Below are 19813 nucleotides of genomic sequence, written 5' to 3'. Positions count from 1 at the left end.
TGATCGCTCCATGCGAGATTTCATTTAGCCAAAGTTTTCGCAACATCAGTTGTTCTGTTAAATTGAATCTCAAGAAATATAAATATCATCGACAAGGATGCAGTATTGGGGCTTTTTAGGTGAAAACTTTGGGTGCAATAATATATATCTCGGCTGTCGTGCTCAATAAGATTTTGGAAATTGCTGTAATGCAATTAATAGCAAGGGAATTTATTATTTTTACTTTTTCCATAAATTTCAGCAGAAATGTCATTCGTAGTTTACCCTTGGTCGAACCTGTATTTTCGATGCCTTTAATACTATGTACACATTGTGAATTGATCTGAACAAAAATCGATCAAAGTTATTCTTTGACGTCAACTGATGTGCAATTTATTTGAATTGTAAATTGAAATGTTTTTATACGTGTATTTTGTTGGGAACATTAGAATTTTTTGAACGGGAAAACACATGCAGTGATGTATGTACATAACTAACTACATATGAGTAAAAGTTGTGCTTGAAAGAGATCAGACGGATATGCACCTCACGAGTTATCTGGTCAGCTATTTTGTTCCCAGAGAGAGAGAAATAGAAACCAGTTTAAAAGTATTCTCTTGACTGAAGGAAACCGAAAGTGAAATTTCCACCGCACAAGCAAAACGAGTCCATTTGATGAGATACGTCCTTTCTCCAAACAGTTCCTTTCATCATGAAGATGAAAGTTTTCAAAAACGATTCCAATTCTCCAATCATTTCAGAACTCGTTGATCAGAAATCCTATTTATTTTTAATGAAAAAAATACAATCCCACGTAAGACGTGTTTAATGGGGCATCACTCCTGATGCATATACACATGCACATGTATTTATAAGCCTTTCTCTAAAAATTGCCCTGATAATTTAGTGCATTGAGATTCTCATTTAATTATCTGCAAATATTAACATGTCATTGACTGTCATATTACAATTTTTAAATATGTATTAAATATTAATAACTTTCCAGCAAAGACTAATCGGGTCGTGTCCTTTGCGAATCCTGCATAACTTGGCACATTGATTTTTGTGAATTAAAATAAGAACTCTGCACTCCGACTGAAGTGCTTTCACTTTGGCGGAACATTTTCATAAAGTGTAAGCCCAGCCTTGTACAGCACAGTGATGAAATGCTTAACTTTTTATTGGGGGCTATACATTTTAGTGGAACTCGGTTAGCCAAAGTTACGTTCAGAACCCCGTCCTCGATCTCACCAAGGAACTGCAAACTCCTTGCTTAGTTGCTTTGCTCCTGCTGTGGGAAGAAAGAGAAAGTCAGCCAGCATGTACTTTGGTCTGGCTCGTCGTTGTCGAATCAAATGCAACACGATTGCATTTCTTGTCAGTTTTAAAGGACAAAATGTTGAATACAAGTTTCACTTGAGCGGAGAATAAAAAAATGTTGATAAAGTAAAAGTTTATTTTAAAAGGACATGTCTGCCATGGTGCGCAGTACAGTCAAAGCGTGTTGGTGACACTTACTTTTTCAGCTTTGACCTAAAGAAGGCGAAATAGGCGAATGCTAAAATTTGTTGAGTTTAGACAAGGAAATTGAAAAGGAAAGTGAGTCGGGATGTTAGAGCTTTTAATCAAAAAGAGTCAGATAATTAAATGTCCGTCTCCTGCGTCGTCTTCTCCTCTCGTCTCTTATCATGAACGGAACAGAGCGAGAGCACGAAGAGGACAAGTCTCATCTGAAGAAAGAGAGGAAAATACACAGGCATTTTCACATAAACTCATCCTGAGCATAATTTTTGAGAGTGTAAACCCTGCTGCTGATGTCTCCCAGTGGAAACGTGACGAAGATATGATGAGAAACTGTGTCAGAGGAAGGATGTTGAGAACGGCGGCTTTTATTGCTTTTCTGTATATTTTATTTCATAAAGAAAATTAAGAAATTCTAGAAAGCAATTTGATGACCTAAGACTCAAAACTGTAGCAATAAATGTTCTCGTTTCGGCGGATGAACCAGGGCACAAAAGTATACATTGAGAGAGTCCGCATTTGCATATATGTATTTATGTATGTATAAGTTGCACACTGTAATCTGCTCATTTACCTTTGCGACAAGGAAAAAAACACTTTTTGATTAGCAAGCGCTTGTTTGCAAATGCTGCTTTTCGAAATAATAATTTAGACGACAGAGGTTTGTCTGAAATTCTCATTGGGTTGATGGCGTCTGATCCGCACGGAGACATTTTATGTAAATCCATAAGTATTTCCTTTATTCCAACTGCCTTGAATGGAATAATTATTTGCATTGAGCTGGTAATGTAAATACTTTCATGGCTGCAATGGTTTTGTGGTTACCTTTGATCACGAATCCCCTCGCTTTGCTTGGACGGACATTCAAGGGATAATTCTAAGCAACCTCTTCAACTTGTGGACACAAAACATATTGAGGTTTCCCAGTGGTGGAACTAAATATTAAGAGCCAACAAGACCTTGGAATAGTAATTATTCGAGTTTGTTGATCCATCGACCCAGCGAGGAAAGTTTCTCCTTGGAGGAAGTGACGAGGGTTGTGTGACCTCGTTGGTGGTGAGGTTGGTGCATGGGCCCTTTGTACGAAGAAGGGTGGGTGAGACATTGATAAATGATCTGATGGGTTGAATTCCAAGTCTCATGTCCGTCACCTCCTCCTCCCTTAATGCCACCGCTCGTGACCACCCGCACCACCTCCTCCTCCGTATTTACTCACTTGCATATAGGCGGCTGAGACGGAAGTTGGGATTCAATCTTTTCTTGGCACTGGCTGAGTGGAGTTCACTCCTTCTTCTTTTATGCCCCATCATAGATCGCATCTGCGTTTTATTTGCTTCCCCACAAGGACTCTCAGTTTCAAATTGAGAAGAGCTGAATGGGGCTCGTCTGACGGGCGGAGAGTTCTCTAATATATAAATATGAGCTATTGGACAGAAATTTAAATGGATTTATTTCTTATTAGTTTCCTTGCAATGAAAACTAATTAGACATATCATTTCTCATCCGAGTAGCTCAGACTCCAATAAGTTCAAACTATTGCGATTTATGCAGTGGAATAATCTCAGGAGTGGATCCGAGACCAGCCTACCTTTCCTCTGCCTGGCAGACAGTAGTAAAATTCAGGATGTCGAATAAAATGAGAAAGCTCTCTCTTGAATATTGGCCAAAATGACGTAGGTCACAGAACCTCAACTTTCTCTCGGCGTGTTGTGTGATCGAATCTACGACGAACTGGACCCGGGGATCAATTTATATTGTCAGATAGCGACAAAATATCGGCAATCAAATTGTCCGGTGAGTCCAGAACAGATTTCTAAAAAAAGTAATCGGATACGTTCATCATCTTCCCTGAACTCCCTCCAGCTTTTTGGAAAGGACGTCAAACTCTGGGCTTATCATCGTATGCGCAGAGTTGACTGAGCGATAAGTTGAGAAAAATTTCGTTGGCTTTGTTTCAAGTGAAAGTTGCTCTGATGAGCAAAGGGAGATGAATGACTGAGGAGAATGATCGCGGAAGTGCAGTGGACTATACCTACCTATGTACTTACTTGTGAGTGTATTAGATGAGTGGCATTGGTGCTTATCATGGTACACAACTTATAGTAGTCGTCGTCGTAAGCACAATTTTGGATAGACCTGCTGCATTCCTTCCTCAGACAAGGAAAGTCCATTAGGTAATGACTCGAATATTATCCAAATCCTGCCTTCCCCAGAATCATCATGAATCTCTCGACAATTTCATTTTGATATCCACACTGCTGCATCGTCAACTAAAAATATTTTGCGTTGGTTGGAGTCTTCTTCTCCTTGTCTTTGCCATCGCCATATGAGGAAGTCGTTTTATACACAAGCTCATACATACGGAGATCACAGATACGCGTGTATATATACCAAAGAAGCGGAGGAAACAGAGAATCTGGAACATTTTTCATAATCTGTCTGCAGTCGCAGCGTTGGTGGCTGATAACCTATTTTCATGGTTTTTATTACGGACACATCATGTATGAGTAATTGCATCATGGCTTAATGCTCATCGTGCTCTTCTTCTGGCGTCGTCGTCTCTGTCATATTCTTCCATCCTGTGCGAGTATTTACGGATATAGTGCCACGACAATACCACTGGAGACAAAAAATAACACTTACGTACACATAACTTATTTGTTCCACACAGAGCAGCAACAAGCCAGCCAACGACAAATGGCTTAATTATTATGAGATACAAGACGTCCTTCTTTTCTTCCGCACAATGATAATGATGACAACTTCACATATGCTTGACAATTCGTTCACGTCTCTAGTTTAACCAATTTTTTTTATTCTTTGGGTGCAAATGAGAATCAGGGAATTCTATGGAAAGGTTCCGCCTCGGAATATCAATGAGGGGGAAGGAATTAAGAAGAAGAAGAAGGAGAAAGTCCAACACCCGACTTGATTATGTCTGAGCCAAGTTAAGAACTTCCTTCCGTGGCGGAGTAGAAGGAGGTGCTCCCTTTGTGTCGAGATATTTATGTCGTTTCTGTCTCACGCAGCTCTATATTTACTGATTGTAAAGGTACTGGATTTCCACAGCTCATTCCATGCACATGATGAATAATAAAAATACACATTACCTCTCGTGCGAGCCTCATTGAGGTGGAATTGTTGTACTTTTATCATCCGCTAAGAGTATGTACATTCTTTGTGTTTGCCATGCTTTATTTCTCTTTTCTCTCTTCTTCCTCGTGTCATCCTGTTGAGAAAGGAATGGCTGAATACCATCTCGTCCTCTTCGCACAGTGCTCCTCGCTCTGAGAGACGGGTTGATTATCATTTCACCTTGTTCGAGTCCACACACCATCGCGGAACATCCTCCTTTTCTCTCCAGCAGCACAGAGTTGCAAATGTTCCTCACACTGCATGCATGTAGCGTCGTCATGTGGGAGTGCACAATGTGAAAAGTCTTTTCGTTTGCTCTCTTGTGAAGAGAGACTCGATTATTGTGGCCATAATTTACCCGTTTTTTCCACGGGATTTATTATATTTCTGGCACACGAGCTAACGAACCAACGACAAAGCAGAAATAGTACATAGACCAACTCGAACACTACGCTACAGATTCGTATACACATGCACAGACACCAAGTCGACCAAGGAAGAAAGGCCTCCCCAGTTCGCCCCGGCATTATCTTTCGCAAAACGGAAAAAATTTGATGAATAATGAAACAAATGTACTGCACATTTGTTTTATGCACGACATAATCTTATTTTAAACCATGCGAAATGATGGTTATTTTATTTGTAAGGAATAATAGCTATCCCGTGCAATATTGGTGAAAGTTGTTATGAATATTTGATTTTGGGCTAAAAAATAAGCCATACGGATAATAGCAATGTAAGCAGCAATAGCGTAGGATATAGTCCGGTGAAAATGGATATACATAATATTGTAAGCAAGACTGTCCTGCACCTTAAATGCATGAATGCATACTTCTTGCTGCGCTTGCCTTCAACAAATGTCCATTTTGCATTATTACCTGTCCGTGATCCCACGCACTTCCTCTTTCACAACTTTCTCCAACTTTGGAGATGGTGTACTATTGGGCAAGAGGAAGGAAGCAGCCTTTCTCCAGCCAACTGATAACAACCATTTGTCAGTTGGTCGGACAAGCGTTTGAAGAGGTGGCAGACGGGGGAAAATGCGTTGATGTGGGTGTGCGGTAAGTTGTTTGAGTGTTTAGATTGCCACACGTTAACGGCGATGATGTTTGTTCTCATCGGCGGCTGCGGCTATTCCGGTTCATGATAAATTGTTTTGATATTATATCCGATGATGGCGAATTGGATTGTTCAGACAATCCCCAGACATTTGGAGAAGCTTATGTTGTCTCCGATAAATTGACATAAATCGATCATCCGTCCCAAATTTAGCAACTCTTTCACTTTTTTTCAATAAAATATAGCTATAGGCCATTCGTTGGCTATGTCGGTTGGTTGGAATACAAATTCAATTGTCGTGTGTCCTGTAACACTTTGACCAGTAAATATTTTAGTGATGAAATTGTTCCAAACTTAACTAATTTGTGCGTTTATGTTTCATTTCAGCGTCAAGAATTCGTTACGAAATCACAAAGGGTAACACGGGTGGAGCATTTGCAGTGAAAAATATGACGGGTGCCATTTACGTTGCTGGGCCACTGGACTATGAAACTCGAAAGCGGGTAAGTTTGCCGATTTAGTCAAATGTAAAACTTATTGAAACGTTGTCATTAAAAATAATGACAATCACAAGAGGAGAAGAAAGTCATGATCATGGAATGAACGGAACAAACTTTGTAGACAATTTGATAACTTCTTAGGAGCTCAGACTTTTAACTTTCATGGAAAGAGTTCCAAAAACTTTTGGACTAAAAATTTTGAAATTTGTTCGCAATAGTTACGAACTGTGATCCCCGATCAGACCTACATACTTACATCTACTTGTATTTACGTAATAATAAAAATACTGAATAGGCTTAGGAGAAGGAGAACGAGTTAACCAAAAATACGGTTTATATATGAATAAGCAAGTTATAAACTCATTTTACTTTGGCATTATAAAATATCTCAAGTCAACCATACAGCAAAAGATGGCTGAAAGGAGAGAGTAAATATTTAACGTCGTACAGTACGTTGATTTCCAAGGCGTGCATTTAAATGTGCTTGTGGATTCCAAGGAAAGTGTCAAGGAAGAAATCCCGTCAGTAACCAGATGGGAATCGCAGTTGCATATGCAATAAAGCCAAAAAACCACTTTCTCGGCACTTGACCTCTTCTGACAAAAGATCTTTGCAACTTTCACAAGTTCACTTTTGACAAAATTTTCAGCTAGCGACATAATAAACGGTTATTAGAAACATGCGCATCAAATTATTGCCAAGTAAAGAGGACATTTATGACTGGTAACATGGCAGTAATTGCGGCTTTAAGTTCATGTTTAGTGTGCATAAAAAGCCCATGTAAATTGGGGAACATGTACATGTACGAACTTAATATTATCTGAGGGGAGGATTCGTCTCCGGACTTTTACTCTGCTCTTCTGCGGTTTAGTTTACTGTTGCGGGACAAGTTTCTGCCCATAAAGAAATGAAATTGTGTGAGAGTGAGCAATAATTTACGAGTAAAAGTCATCGTCGTCGACTTGGTTGTCGCTGTGCGTGTTGGGTCTTAAATGGTGTAACTTTGAACTTTGCTCTTGCTAATTAATTAATGTGGGTGTCTGTTATCTTCTTTCTTGCTTCACTTTACTCTGGAATATCAACTGCCAACCTCCAACAACAGTACGAACTCCGTCTCTCCGCGTCCGACAATAAGAACGAAAATTACACCACCGTCGTGATACAAGTCCGAGATGTGAACGGTAATGGAAATTCTTGAAAAAAAAATTATTTGTAAACTTTTTCGTTTACGTTATTCCGCGTCGTTAATTTCACTTGGTTTCCGCTCCGGAAATGAGTTCAAGAGGATGAAGGTAACGACTTTTTCAATAACAGATAACCCGCCCGTATTTGATCGGCCCAACTACGAGACTCAGATAACTGAGGAGGATGACCGAAATTTACCTAAACGCGTTCTCCAGGTTTATAAAAATACTTTCCTTCGCTTTCCTGAGCTTATACCCTTTGCAGACCCCTTTTCTCGCGCTTTTCATCTCGCAAATGACTGACCTGCCTACATTTTGAGCTAACATACTTGCTTTCACGTCTTACTTTTTTAACCACAAACTACAGATTTTATAGCATGTGTTCTTTTGTCGTTATTTTTGATGCTCTTTTTGCAACTTGTTCCTCCTAACCAGGTTTTTATGCCCAATCATCCTGCAGTAAGTCCAATGACACTCTTACGTATCCATTAAAGTAGTAAGTATTAAGACGCCATGATTTTCAAATAGAGGCGCAAAGTAAAAGAGTGGTATATTTATACAAACTAAGGATAAGTAGGGGCACAAGTAGTGGGTTAACATTTTGTATTTCAGTCGTGACGTGTGTGTGTATGTGGTCCGGAATTATCTGAACCCTTAAAAGTATAAGTATATGCTTGGGTAGTGGTGAGTTCCGGGTGCGTGTATAGATAAGAGATTCGGGTGGATAAGGATAAGACACAACAAGACAACGTATAACGATTGCACTAACTCAGATTTCAAATTGGCTCTTCTCTGAAACGGAAGCAACTTTTTATTTTCAAGTGGCTTTCCTTACGACCAATTCTGGCTATTTATTCTCAACTTCACTGCACTCCGCCGTTTCATGTGTCTTTCAGCAGAGCAGGCCCATTTTCTCCCCGTATAAGCCGCAATACCATCTGGATGGATCCGAAACAGATTCCCCCTTATTACCATTATTGCTAACTGGTTTGAATTTTGCATCATAATGTCTCCTCCCATAAAGCAGGAGTTCGTGCGAAATGGTTATACGTATCTCCTACATAGGCCCGTTGCAGTATATGATTATTCTGCTTGGTAGCATCAACATTATGTGCTGAACTATCTACTTGGAAAGCGAAAGTGGCGTCCATTCAATTCCACAGCAGCAGTGAGAACACTCCTGCCGCCAGTATTCCAAATTGTCGTGGTTAGGTGGTGGAAAACATGCAAATTGCTGTATAGACTTTCCTTCCCGATTTTTTCTCGTGTCGGTTGGTTTAACTTTCAAACTCCACGAGCTCAATTTCTGCTGCAAAAACAATGAGTGCATATTCAAAAACGATGTGATTTTAAGATGTACAATTATGTCGAGAGGATAAAGTTCCATAATTCCAGCTGGTTGGTTGGTTGTGACAGGAGCACAGTAGAATTAGGACTATCGGCCTTAGAGCTGACACCCAGCAGCGACAGTCTTCTGGCAGTTTTTATTGTCTGGCTGAAACAAAAAGAAAATTAAGAGAAAGTTTGGACGGCAGAGTCGAACCACACTCGCTCGAGGAGTACATGAATAGCCGTCCCTTGCGCTGTGTGGCGGAGGTTCTGCTGCTTTGTTTCGACAAGAGTTTACTTGTCCCGTCTCTAATAAGTCCGGTGGTGTCAAAACACCAAAGTTGGTATTGAGCACAGGAACATAACGCCATACAACTAAGTAACTAACTATCAAACCTTTGTTGAATTTTGGTTCCAAACTTAATAAATAAGCAGCCTCTCGCTCTCCTTGTTTCATCCTATTTCATGGACTCCATTATTATGTGAAACGACGTGTGAGGTAACATCAAGGATTGTAGCTTTATTAAAGATTAGTATTACCATTAGTAAGTTTACGTAGCAGAACATGATACAGTGTACGAAACTGCATTCACGCGGTTTACTTAGTTGGTAATAGAATTATTCTAATCATATTAAAAACTAATTGAAGTTCAGTCCTGGTTGGTTAAATAAATATCGATGATTTCCCGATGACATTTTAAACAAGCCGTTAAGTAAGAGAATAGCTACAAATACGGGAGGAAAAAATTGAAATGTTTTTGAGTGGGTTTAATGTACATAGCTACCTTTTTGGCTTGACGGTTGATGGAAATGACGATATTATCGAGTTATTGGTCACATGCATGCATAACCTAAACCCCTCTTGAGCCGTTCGTCTTATAAAATCCCTTAATGGTTGTAAACACACTTCGTCGCATTGATTCCCACGCAACATCATCAGAGAATATCGTGCAGTCAGAACCACTTTCACTTGACACGACCCTTTCACTCAGCGGGACTGAATCTATGGCCATCATGCATGTCATCTCGAGTGGGAGAAAGTAGAAGATACGGCCAAAGCACTGACATGTTGAATACATTTTATGGTCCAACCCTCGTAAAATGGGCAGCTCATATTTTCTTTTTCAGTGAAGGAAGGATACATACCAGGCAAAATTCGCACTTTCCCCGCTTTCTTTTCCGTTTTTCTCATTTCACTGCAGTCACTCCAACTTGTCTTGGTGGGTGGACAGGGGTTGTTGTGAGAGACGGTCGGGTCGAGTCTCTCTGTTGAGACGAGACAAGTATTAAATGGTGTTTCGAAAGAACGCACAAGACCAACATGCCCCTCGCTCTCCGATAAATGGTTATCTCCAGAAACCACAGTCAGTCATTCACCGAAACGAGTGCGAAAAAACATTTTGGCCATTGCCCGATTTTCCGTGCCAGTCCTGTTATGTGCTCCTTGGCTCGAATGTGCAGGGTATTCCCTCTTCTAACAATGAATATGTCGGTCAAATCACTCGGGAGAAGCTGGGATTTTGGAGCCGACCGTTCTTCCTAATAAAAATAAACCCGACCCACTTGTTCTCATGTTATCAAATCAAAATCAGTTTCTTCCGAGGAAGGAAGTAGGAAAAGGGAAGCTTTCTGATTTTTACGAGTTTGTTGAACGGGATGTGCACCATTTCGGACGTTTTAGTATTGTTTGCCCTCATTTATTTAAGAATATGACGTGACTACAATCGTACTGGTGAATTTTTCCTGTGATGATGACGCTACTTTATTTTTTTGTTTGTTTCATTTGGCTGAATTTTTTGCTTTTTTTCAGTATGATTTGACATTGGTTGCCTCCGACAGCTTGAATGAAAATGAGACCACGGTGGTGATGCGTATAATCGATAAAAATGATCTCCCACCAGTATTTTCTCAGTCAGTGTACATGGCTGAGATTTTAGAAGAGTTTACTTCAAACCTGCCCCTTAAGTTGACCCAGGTATTTTTTTGGTTTGGCTAAAATTGGCTTTCATCATGGTCACCTTCTTCGACCAGTAATATTTGCGACTCGCTTTCGTGTCATAAAAAATGAAATGTTTGGTCAAGTTTTGTAGGAGGTCAGATTAAACGCAATGTCTTATTTTGTGTAAATTTTGGTACAGGTAATGTGAATAATAAGTACGACAATTTGACCAAACATTCCAAGTTGTTTTTTTGTGAAATTAGAAAAACTGCTTTCGCCAGACGTTTTTTTTGTTTCCCATGCTTTTGCCAGTGTTCAATAATTCAATGTTATTTTACTAAAATGTGCACAATTTAGGTCATTGCTACTGATGGAGACCGGGACAGACCGCAGAACATTGTTTATTTTTTGACTGGCCAAGGGATCGACTCTGAGGTAACACGCACAATGCAACTACTACACGATTCTCACTGCTACATAAGTATTCCTTTACTGACAATTGATGTTAATAATCATTTGCAGAATGCAGCAAATAACAAGTTCGACATCAATCGGACCACGGGTAAGTGCATTGATCAATATCTTGGGAAATATCATTTTCGAGATGGCTAAAACCTAACCCACTTCGAATTTGTTTGTTACATGGACATCGCAGGAGAAATTTATGTGCTGAAGGTATGTGTATCATCTCATATTTCTTGGTCTTTATTGGCAATCAGTAAAACTGTCCCATGAAAATGAAATGGGCAATCATTTAATATCTCCAAAATGGCCGTGGTAAATGGCAATTTCCTTAAAAAATGTTGGAGGAGGAGATACTATACGCCAGCATTTGACTGTTCCGAATAGGGCAACAACTTTTTTCATTAATAAAGTATTTCCAGACATTTAAAGCCGTATGTGCAATTACAATGTTGTAACGACATGGCCCAACTTTTCCTGTCAATGAAGTTACACAGAATTTTCTCCAACAACGTTTTTTGCCCATACGAATGCAATGCTGCGAATAATAGGCAATAATATAATAGGCAATAATCAATTCGATGGGATTGTATGTAGTCCTTTAATAAAACGATATTTGTATGCAGCCCTTGGACCGTGATTCTCCAAATGGTCGAGCCCAATGGAGATTTACGGTTTTCGCCCAGGATGAAGGTACACATTCATAAAATGACGACTGCATGATTTTCTTATGTATTTTAACCAATAAAATTTTCATTCTTATTCTTTTAACCTAACCTGTGTTTAACTCATCCAGGTGGGGAAGGACTTGTCGGTTATTCTGACGTTACTGTCAATCTCAAAGATATCAACGACAACAGGTAAACCTTTCGCACACCGAGTGATTATATGCCTCATTGCACTCTATTTTTCAATAATAATATGTATGTAATATTAGCCCCATATTCCCACTTGGAATCTACTTTGGAAATGTCACGGAAAACGGGACTTCGGGTAAGGACAGCTCTTCTAAGCATTCAGTCAGGGTGCATCATACTTGAGCAACTGCAGGTTACATAAAACGAGTCTGGATTTTATAGGAATGGTCGTAATGACGATGACTGCGGTGGATTACGATGACCCGAACGAAGGAACTAATGCAAAGTTGACGTACAGTATTGAGAAAAATGTGATTGACGAGGAGCAGAATCGTCCCATTTTTGAAATCGAGCCAGAAACGGGTGTTATTAAGACGGCTGTTTGCTGTTTAGATCGTGAAAAGACTCCAGACTATTCGTAAGTGTACATAAATAAATACAAGTGAACGATCAAATGAATTGAGGTTGCGCTAATACTTTTATTCTGTCCCAATACACAGTATACAAGTCGTTGCGATGGATGGAGGGGGGTTAAAGGGTAAGTGCTCACTTTATGGTTGATGGCTACCTTACTGCAGAACGATCTGCCCTAATAATTGATTAATTATAATGCTGATCAAAAGGTACTGGGACCGCTAGCATACGTGTCAAAGACATAAACGATATGGTACGACTTTTATTCTTTTTCCCATATAATTGATTTGTTGTAGTAGTCTATAAAGTTTAATTGATTATCATTCTCTCTCTCCAGCCTCCGCATTTTACGAAAGACGAGTGGTTCACAGAAGTGGATGAGACGGAAGGGTCCACATTACCCGATACCCCAGTAAGGAACTAATAAATATGCTTCTATACATATGTATGTGTGGTCGATTACGCAATAATTTACTTTTGCAGATTCTCACAGTCACCGTTCACGACGAGGACGAGACAAATAACTTCCAGTTTAAGGTTTTAGAGAACAGTGGGTTTGGTGCGGACAAATTCACGATGGTGCGGAATAACGACGGGACTGGGTCGCTCAAGATTGTGCAGCCTCTAGACTACGAGGACCCACAACAGAGTCAGGGTTTCCATTTCCGAATTCAAGTCAACGATAAAGGGGTAAGAAGTTTATGCACTTCGTCGCTAATGCTCCCAGAAATGGGTCGTCGTCGTACATATACATCTCGCATGCTCATAATCCTGCTCACTCAACGAGCAAAGACATTACTTCTGTCACGTAGACGTATAAATATACGAGTCGGTGGTTCTACATTGTCAAATGTGAAATGAAGTGTGCCTTATTATTCTAGACGATGAGAATTGAGAAGTTAGAATAATGTTCTTCCTTCCTTACAGGATTACAATGACAACGACAAATATCATGTGGCCTATGCGTGGGTCAGGGTGGCACTGCGTGATACGAATGATAACAAGTGAGCATTTCAAATTCCAGCATTTCCTCGTAGTCACAGTCTAACTACATGATGTTAAATATCGTAAATTCTAGACCAATATTTGAAAAACCAAACATCGAGGTGTCCGTCTATGAAAATGCAGAAGTGGGAAAGAGCCTCGAGACGTTTAAGGCGACGGATCCAGATCAGGGAGGAAAGAGCAAAGTTTCCTTTAAAATTGACCGATCCAGCGACAAGAAACGCCAATTTCAAATTAGTCAAGATGGCACTGTGACAATTCAAAGGACGCTTGATCGTGAGGACACACCGAGACATCAGGTATGTCCACATATCCACCTAACCAAGCCCAACGCACCACTATTATTAATGAAAATAATTTCCAAAAATAGGTTAAAATCCTGGCAATTGACGATGGCACGCCCTCCAAGACCGCCACGGCCACGTTAACTGTTATTGTGCAAGATATCAATGACAAGTATAAAAATATTTTACTTGATATATTTTATACTATGGAGAAATGTTGCACGTGGCTGATTTGTGACCAATATTGTTTGCAGTGCCCCACAATTCTTGAAGGACTATCGCCCTGTACTTCCAGAACATACGCCACCTCGAAAAGTGGTAGAGGTTTTGGCCACGGATGATGACGATCGATCCAAGGGCAACGGGCCTCCATTCACCTTCAGAATGGGTATTGCTTACGTTTTGTCTACAATGATAACGCAGAAATAAATCACAATTTTTATTATTCACACGCATATTGCTCAGCCAAGAAACAAGTGATAGTCACACTGACATCAAATCTTTTTTTTATGCAGATCCCAATGCAGGAGACGAGATTAAAGCCAGCTTTAAAGTTGAACATTCTTCAAGTACGTAAAGAAGTAGTCGTTTAAATTTTATATCATTTAAACGCTTCTAATGAAATGATGTACTGACCTTTATTTTTCTGTGATGACTTTTCAGAGGGTGCAAATGGAGACGGGATGGCTATCGTTTCAGGCAAGTTATTTGTTTCAGACTCCTGAATGCATTGCGGTTTGATTTTATAGCTAAGCATCTATTCTAACCTTTTCTCTTCACGACCATAGCTCTTCGTATGTTTGATCGCGAACAAAGGAAAGAGTTCCTCGTCCCTATTGTGATCAAAGATTCTGGTAATCCTGCCATGTCTGGCACGTCGACCCTCACCGTAATCATTGGCGACACTAACGTACGTATCAGAGTGCTAAGCAGCCTTGCTGAACAGGAGTTTTGTTACAATAACTATGTCGTTTTTTGCAGGATCACAAAATGCAACCTGGGTCAAAGGAAATTTTCGTGTACAACTATCAAGTACGGCAAACATTTCTCGATATATTTAGATATGCTATAAACTAAGTAGTAATTTTATGGGACCTGAATGAGGTATTATTAGCTCTAAAAATACAATATTTGTGTTTGTGTGCGTTTTCAGGGAATGAATCCTGATACCGAAATAGGACGAGTTTACGTTTATGGTATGCATTTTATTTTACACTGTCGATTTTTTTAAACTAACAATTTCTCAATGTCACAATTTGTCGGAATTTCATGTGGGAAATATTCACGTTTTAATTTTCTGAATTTCTTTTCCAAAAATACAGACTTGGATGATTGGGATCTCCCGGATAAAAAGTTCTTTTGGAAGGAGAGAGACAATCCTCATCCAAAATTTCTACTTGACGAAGATACCGGAACCATCACAATGAAACCCGATGTCCGACCTGGAAAATACGAGGTACAGAAGATATGCATTTTTTATAACCATTATTATTACACTGTAAATAATATTCTTAGCTCATTTTAACAACTTTATCCGTCACCGTCATATCAAGTTTTATTACCCCATTCGCTAACCCTTTATGTTTCTTTCAGCTGGAGTTTACCGTCTTTGATAGATACCATACTCAACTTGGAGTTGCTGCCAATGTCACCGTCATTGTCAAAGATTTGCCCTATGAGGCTGTGGCAAACCATGGATCGGTTAGAATTTACGGAATTTCAGATGAAGATTTCATCAGGTACATTAATAATGCAGACTTGCCAATTTCATTATTAGAAAACATACATGAATAATATAATAATAATACATATTTTGCTCGTCACTTATTTACAGGATCTGGGACTACAAGACGCAATCAGTCATTCCAAGCAAGGCAGAAAAGTTTAAGGAAAAATTGGCACAGATTTTAAACACGGAGCCCTCCAAAGTTGATGTCTTCAGCGTCATGTTAAAACAAAGGAGACCACCGATTACTGACGTCAGATTCTCGGCATATGGATCACCGTACTTTAAATCCGTTCGTCTGAATGGCATTGCATTGCTGCATCGCGAAGAGGTATGCAATTATCTACGATGACTTCATGTGTTTACTGTTTTTATTAAACAATTTATTTGTGATCTTTATTTAACAGCATTGATTTAATTTTGTACTACTCAAATATTTGCAGATCGAAAAAGAAGTCGGTATCAACATAACAATGGTCAATATAGGTGAGGGTGAAATGATTTTCGCAATTTGGCAGTTTTTTTGTGACGCATTAATAATTTACAATTTGCATCAGATGAATGTCTGTACGAGAACAAAGTGTGTGAAGGATCGTGCACCAACACCATTGATGTAAGTCCTCTGCCCTACACGGTCAATGCCAACAAAACTGCCCTCGTGGGTGTGCGCATTGAAACACTGGCCGAGTGCATGTGCGGAGCAAGAAATTTCACGGACAAGGAGAAAGAATCTTGCAAGAAGTACGAGTGCTACAATGGTGGGGTGAGTATTAATCTATAGTTGAATGATCATTGTCCTTCCGGACCATAACTTCCGAATTTCGTTGCATACTGATTTTTGTGCTGGTGAAATTCACTAATTTTTTATTTCCGACTTTCAGCGGTGCATTGAAACAAAATCTGGCCCAGTGTAAGTCCTAAATAAAACGCATGTAATGCTACTAATTATGGCGTCATTCAATTTTTAATGTTGAAATATTTTTGAGCAGTTGTCATTGTCCTCCGGGTCGCGATGGTCCAAGATGTCAGATCACAAGCCGATCTTTCAGGGCAAACGATTGGGCATGGTTAGAAACACTTTACTTTGTGGGGGATAAGGGGGTGCACATTAGCCCAAATTAAGTTAAACCACAATGTAACCTTCTAATTAATAGGTATTCCCCATTGGAAATGTGTGAAGAGTCGCATTTGAGCATCGAGTTTATCACCAAGAAGGAAGACGGACTATTGCTGTACAACGGTCCAATGGTCGAGCCAGAGACCGATGAACTCATCCTGCACGACTTTATCTCACTCGAACTGGAAAAAGGGGAACCCAGACTCCTCATAGATTTTGGCTCCGGAACTCTCGAACTAAGGGTAAAACCTAACGGTTCATTATCAAATGGGGAGTGGCATCGGATTGATGTCTTCTGGGATACTGAGAATGTTCGAATGGTGGTCGACTTTTGCAAATCTGCTCGAGGTAAGAATATTTCTCCGACTATAGTTTGCCAATTTAAAAATCAGTAGTTTTAGTTAACAGTTTGGATGGTATTTACTTTCAACTACAAATTAGCGTCAACCAAAAACTCTTATGATTTGTTATAATTTATTGTAACAATCTTTATATAACTATTGTTCTCTTTTGATAAAGTTGTCGAAGCGGACGACGGGAGCCCGTCTGTGTTTGATAGCACCTACTGCCAAGCACAAGGACAAATCCCTCCATTTGATGAGTACTTGAATGTGAACACACCTCTGCAAGTCGGCGGAATGGTTGTGGAACACCTTGAAGCCAACCACTACAGATGGAAATATCTTCCCACGACTAAAGCTTTTGAAGGTTGCATTCGAAACTTGGTACACAACAGCAAGATCTACGACCTCGCAAATCCCGGGCATTCCAGACACAAGGCTCCCCCGGGTTGTAGTATGGTTGAGGACGCCTGTCTAGGAAACGATCTTATGCAGAGGTGCTCCGAACATGGGACCTGTGTGGGAACGTTTACTGATCCTCGTTGTGAGTGCAAGCCAGGATGGATGGGTAAGAGGAGCGATCAAAATTCAAGTTAATCAAAAATGCACAGCTCTTATGAACGTTAATAATTCACAGGCCCTGGATGCTCAATCCCCACGGTTCCAGCGTCATTCAAATCCCAGAGCTATGTGAAATACGCATTGTCTTTTGAACCAGACCGATTTAGTACGCAAATTTTACTTTTTAAAAAACCTTAAATTTAATTGGTATGCATATTTGAACCTGATTTTCCCCAGGTACGCAAATTCAATTACGATTCCGGACTAGGGAAATGCACGGGGAACTGTTTCGCATTAGTGACCAGCACAACAGAGAATATGGAATACTCGAGGTAAGTTTGCCTTACTTGTGACATAACATAATTGTTCTGCTTATTTATTTGTGCTTACATAACGATGGTCCATTCTTCTTTTCATTAGATTAAAGATAGTAGACTAAGGTTCCGGTACAACCTCAACAGTTTGAAAACCGAAGAACAAACTCTGTGGCTATCCTTCGTCCCAGTTGGTGAGTGTAAAAAATATATATTTATAGTTATACCATCGATAAAGTTATGTTCACATTTCAAAACTCTCTGAAAAAATAACAATTTTCCAAATACGTTTTACACGCATGATTAATTTTCAGACGATGGACAATGGCACACGGCCAGAGTCACTCGGTACGGCTCTGTGGCTGCGTTGGAAATCGATGGTGGCGAAGGGCGCAAGTATAACGAAACCTTCATGTACGAAGGTCATCAGTGGATGATGGTGGACAAGCAGGAGGGTGTATACGCTGGTGGCAAAGCTGAATACACTGGACACCGGTCATTCGAAGTTTACGCAGACTATCAAAAGGGTAAAAGCATAAAATTTCAATTAATCATTCTACATATGCGAGGGTGCTTATTCTCAACATTTTTACTGCTAGGATGCATTGACGACATCCGTTTGGAAGGAAAGCACTTGCCCTTGCCGACCGCATTGAACGGGACACAATGGGGTGAGAGGAGGAGTTTTATGCGGAAAAATTACATGTTTCTTATTATGTCACACAAATTTTTGCTTCATTCTTTCTAGGACAAGCTACCAACTGGAGGAACTTGTCACCCAACTGTCCCTCGAACAAACCCTGTGCAAATGTCATATGTCCACCACCTTTTGAATGTAAGACACACCGTATTATCTATTTAGATTTACTATTAATTCGTAGACGAGTCCTAAGACCATCGCAATTTTTTCAGGTGTGGATTTATGGAACGAATATGAGTGCGCGTAAGTACCCCGGCATTTCATAACATTCTTAAATACATGCATACATAATATTTTGATTTTGTGGATTCCCGTTGAAAAAAATCAAATCCAACTGTTCGTCTTTACTCTTTTGAGTAGTTTATGAATTGTAGTCTTGTTGTTTTATTACCTAACAATTGTATAACTTTGTTGTATGTAACTTGAGGAAATAACGTTGTGGGTTTGTATGCTTTTTAAAGTTGTGGTGAAGGAATGGTGATGAGCCCAGATGAAAAGCGTTGTGAAGATCGGGTATATATATATTTCTCCTTGTATTAATTTGCTTTAAAAACTGCTTGTAATGTTGAAGTATTCGTATCCACTAATATCTTTATTAAAATACTCTTGTCGTATAAAGAACGAGTGTTTGGACAATCCTTGTCTCAATAACGGCGTCTGCTCCAACCGAGAAGTCCCCTACCGATACTATTGCGAGTAAGTACCGGTATTTATGTATGTATCACTGCCATTACTGTAGTACATCCACACGAATAAGCGAAATTCTTCAAACAAACTTAAATATTTTCACCATTCCACATTGTTTCTTTGAGGTCGTTTTGATTTATTATAGAGTTGTAACTTTCATAAATCTTGTTGAAAAATGTCATTCAAGCCATTAAAACTTTTCGATATGTTCTCACATGTCTAATTCTTAGGCTAAATTTTAAAAAAATCATTGCAAACAAGGCCATAAGATTAGTATGCAATTGTGAAATGAATCTCACGCATGGAAGCGAGAAGAGATTTTTGATGGTCCTAAGATCAAATAAGGAAAAAGTTAACCAGGAGGTGCACTAAATATCTTTTTGTAGCGTTGGTTAGGTTTTCATGCTTAACTAGAGGCATAAAAAGGAGCAGGACATACGATACGACACCATCCATTTTAAGCCTTAGAATCCAGCTCAATGAACATTATTTCTGTGCAGGTGCCCCCCTGGTTATTGGGGTCAGAATTGCGAGCTGTATCAGGTAAGGACAATAAATGCATTCAATTCTAAATTTAAGTATCAGCTCCAACCAATTGTCAAAATCAGAGTGAAGTTTTAAACATGTGGGTGAATACGACAATGATGATTTAAAAGAAATCGTGTGACTACAGATGTATGTACTAAGTTAATAAGTCAA

The 19813-nt window shown here is 39.5% G+C and overlaps 1 protein-coding gene across 5 annotated transcripts in view; it reads left to right on the top strand.

Moving 5' to 3' along the window:
• The window catches only part of LOC110857381 (neural-cadherin), a 93657-nt gene that overhangs the window by 67347 nt on the left and 6497 nt on the right, over window positions 1-19813 (top strand). For 3 of the 5 annotated variants that reach the window (XM_035845141.1, XM_022105986.2, XM_022105980.2), the window contains 42 exons: window positions 6082-6197; window positions 7297-7375; window positions 7509-7594; window positions 11004-11081; window positions 11169-11208; window positions 11302-11321; window positions 11735-11801; window positions 11905-11968; window positions 12046-12101; window positions 12188-12383; window positions 12466-12503; window positions 12589-12632; window positions 12717-12791; window positions 12863-13069; window positions 13307-13383; window positions 13458-13683; window positions 13755-13840; window positions 13923-14056; window positions 14184-14237; window positions 14332-14367; window positions 14457-14578; window positions 14650-14700; window positions 14822-14864; window positions 14991-15124; window positions 15262-15407; window positions 15503-15725; window positions 15838-15880; window positions 15952-16157; window positions 16276-16304; window positions 16384-16461; window positions 16549-16859; window positions 17031-17420; window positions 17490-17579; window positions 17651-17745; window positions 17834-17921; window positions 18042-18254; window positions 18327-18398; window positions 18476-18562; window positions 18640-18670; window positions 18889-18940; window positions 19047-19123; window positions 19615-19657. In XM_035845141.1, coding sequence (XP_035701034.1) covers window positions 6082-6197; window positions 7297-7375; window positions 7509-7594; window positions 11004-11081; window positions 11169-11208; window positions 11302-11321; window positions 11735-11801; window positions 11905-11968; window positions 12046-12101; window positions 12188-12383; window positions 12466-12503; window positions 12589-12632; window positions 12717-12791; window positions 12863-13069; window positions 13307-13383; window positions 13458-13683; window positions 13755-13840; window positions 13923-14056; window positions 14184-14237; window positions 14332-14367; window positions 14457-14578; window positions 14650-14700; window positions 14822-14864; window positions 14991-15124; window positions 15262-15407; window positions 15503-15725; window positions 15838-15880; window positions 15952-16157; window positions 16276-16304; window positions 16384-16461; window positions 16549-16859; window positions 17031-17420; window positions 17490-17579; window positions 17651-17745; window positions 17834-17921; window positions 18042-18254; window positions 18327-18398; window positions 18476-18562; window positions 18640-18670; window positions 18889-18940; window positions 19047-19123; window positions 19615-19657 — 4403 coding nt within the window. Of the gene's footprint in view, window positions 1-6081; window positions 6198-7296; window positions 7376-7508; window positions 7595-10517; window positions 10683-11003; window positions 11082-11168; window positions 11209-11301; window positions 11322-11734; window positions 11802-11904; window positions 11969-12045; window positions 12102-12187; window positions 12384-12465; window positions 12504-12588; window positions 12633-12716; window positions 12792-12862; window positions 13070-13306; window positions 13384-13457; window positions 13684-13754; window positions 13841-13922; window positions 14057-14183; window positions 14238-14331; window positions 14368-14456; window positions 14579-14649; window positions 14701-14821; window positions 14865-14990; window positions 15125-15261; window positions 15408-15502; window positions 15726-15837; window positions 15881-15951; window positions 16158-16275; window positions 16305-16383; window positions 16462-16548; window positions 16860-17030; window positions 17421-17489; window positions 17580-17650; window positions 17746-17833; window positions 17922-18041; window positions 18255-18326; window positions 18399-18475; window positions 18563-18639; window positions 18671-18888; window positions 18941-19046; window positions 19124-19614; window positions 19658-19813 lie in introns of all 5 variants that reach the window. The other 2 variants (XM_035845131.1, XM_035845135.1) reach the window with 2 other exon arrangements.

The sequence above is a fragment of the Folsomia candida genome, unplaced genomic scaffold (genome assembly GCF_002217175.1).
Source record: "Folsomia candida strain VU population unplaced genomic scaffold, ASM221717v1 Fcan01_Sc001, whole genome shotgun sequence".
Lineage (NCBI taxonomy): Eukaryota > Metazoa > Arthropoda > Collembola > Entomobryomorpha > Isotomidae > Folsomia > Folsomia candida.
The sequence above is the reverse complement of the archived record's forward strand: the minus strand, read 5'-3'. Positions and strand labels throughout refer to the sequence as shown.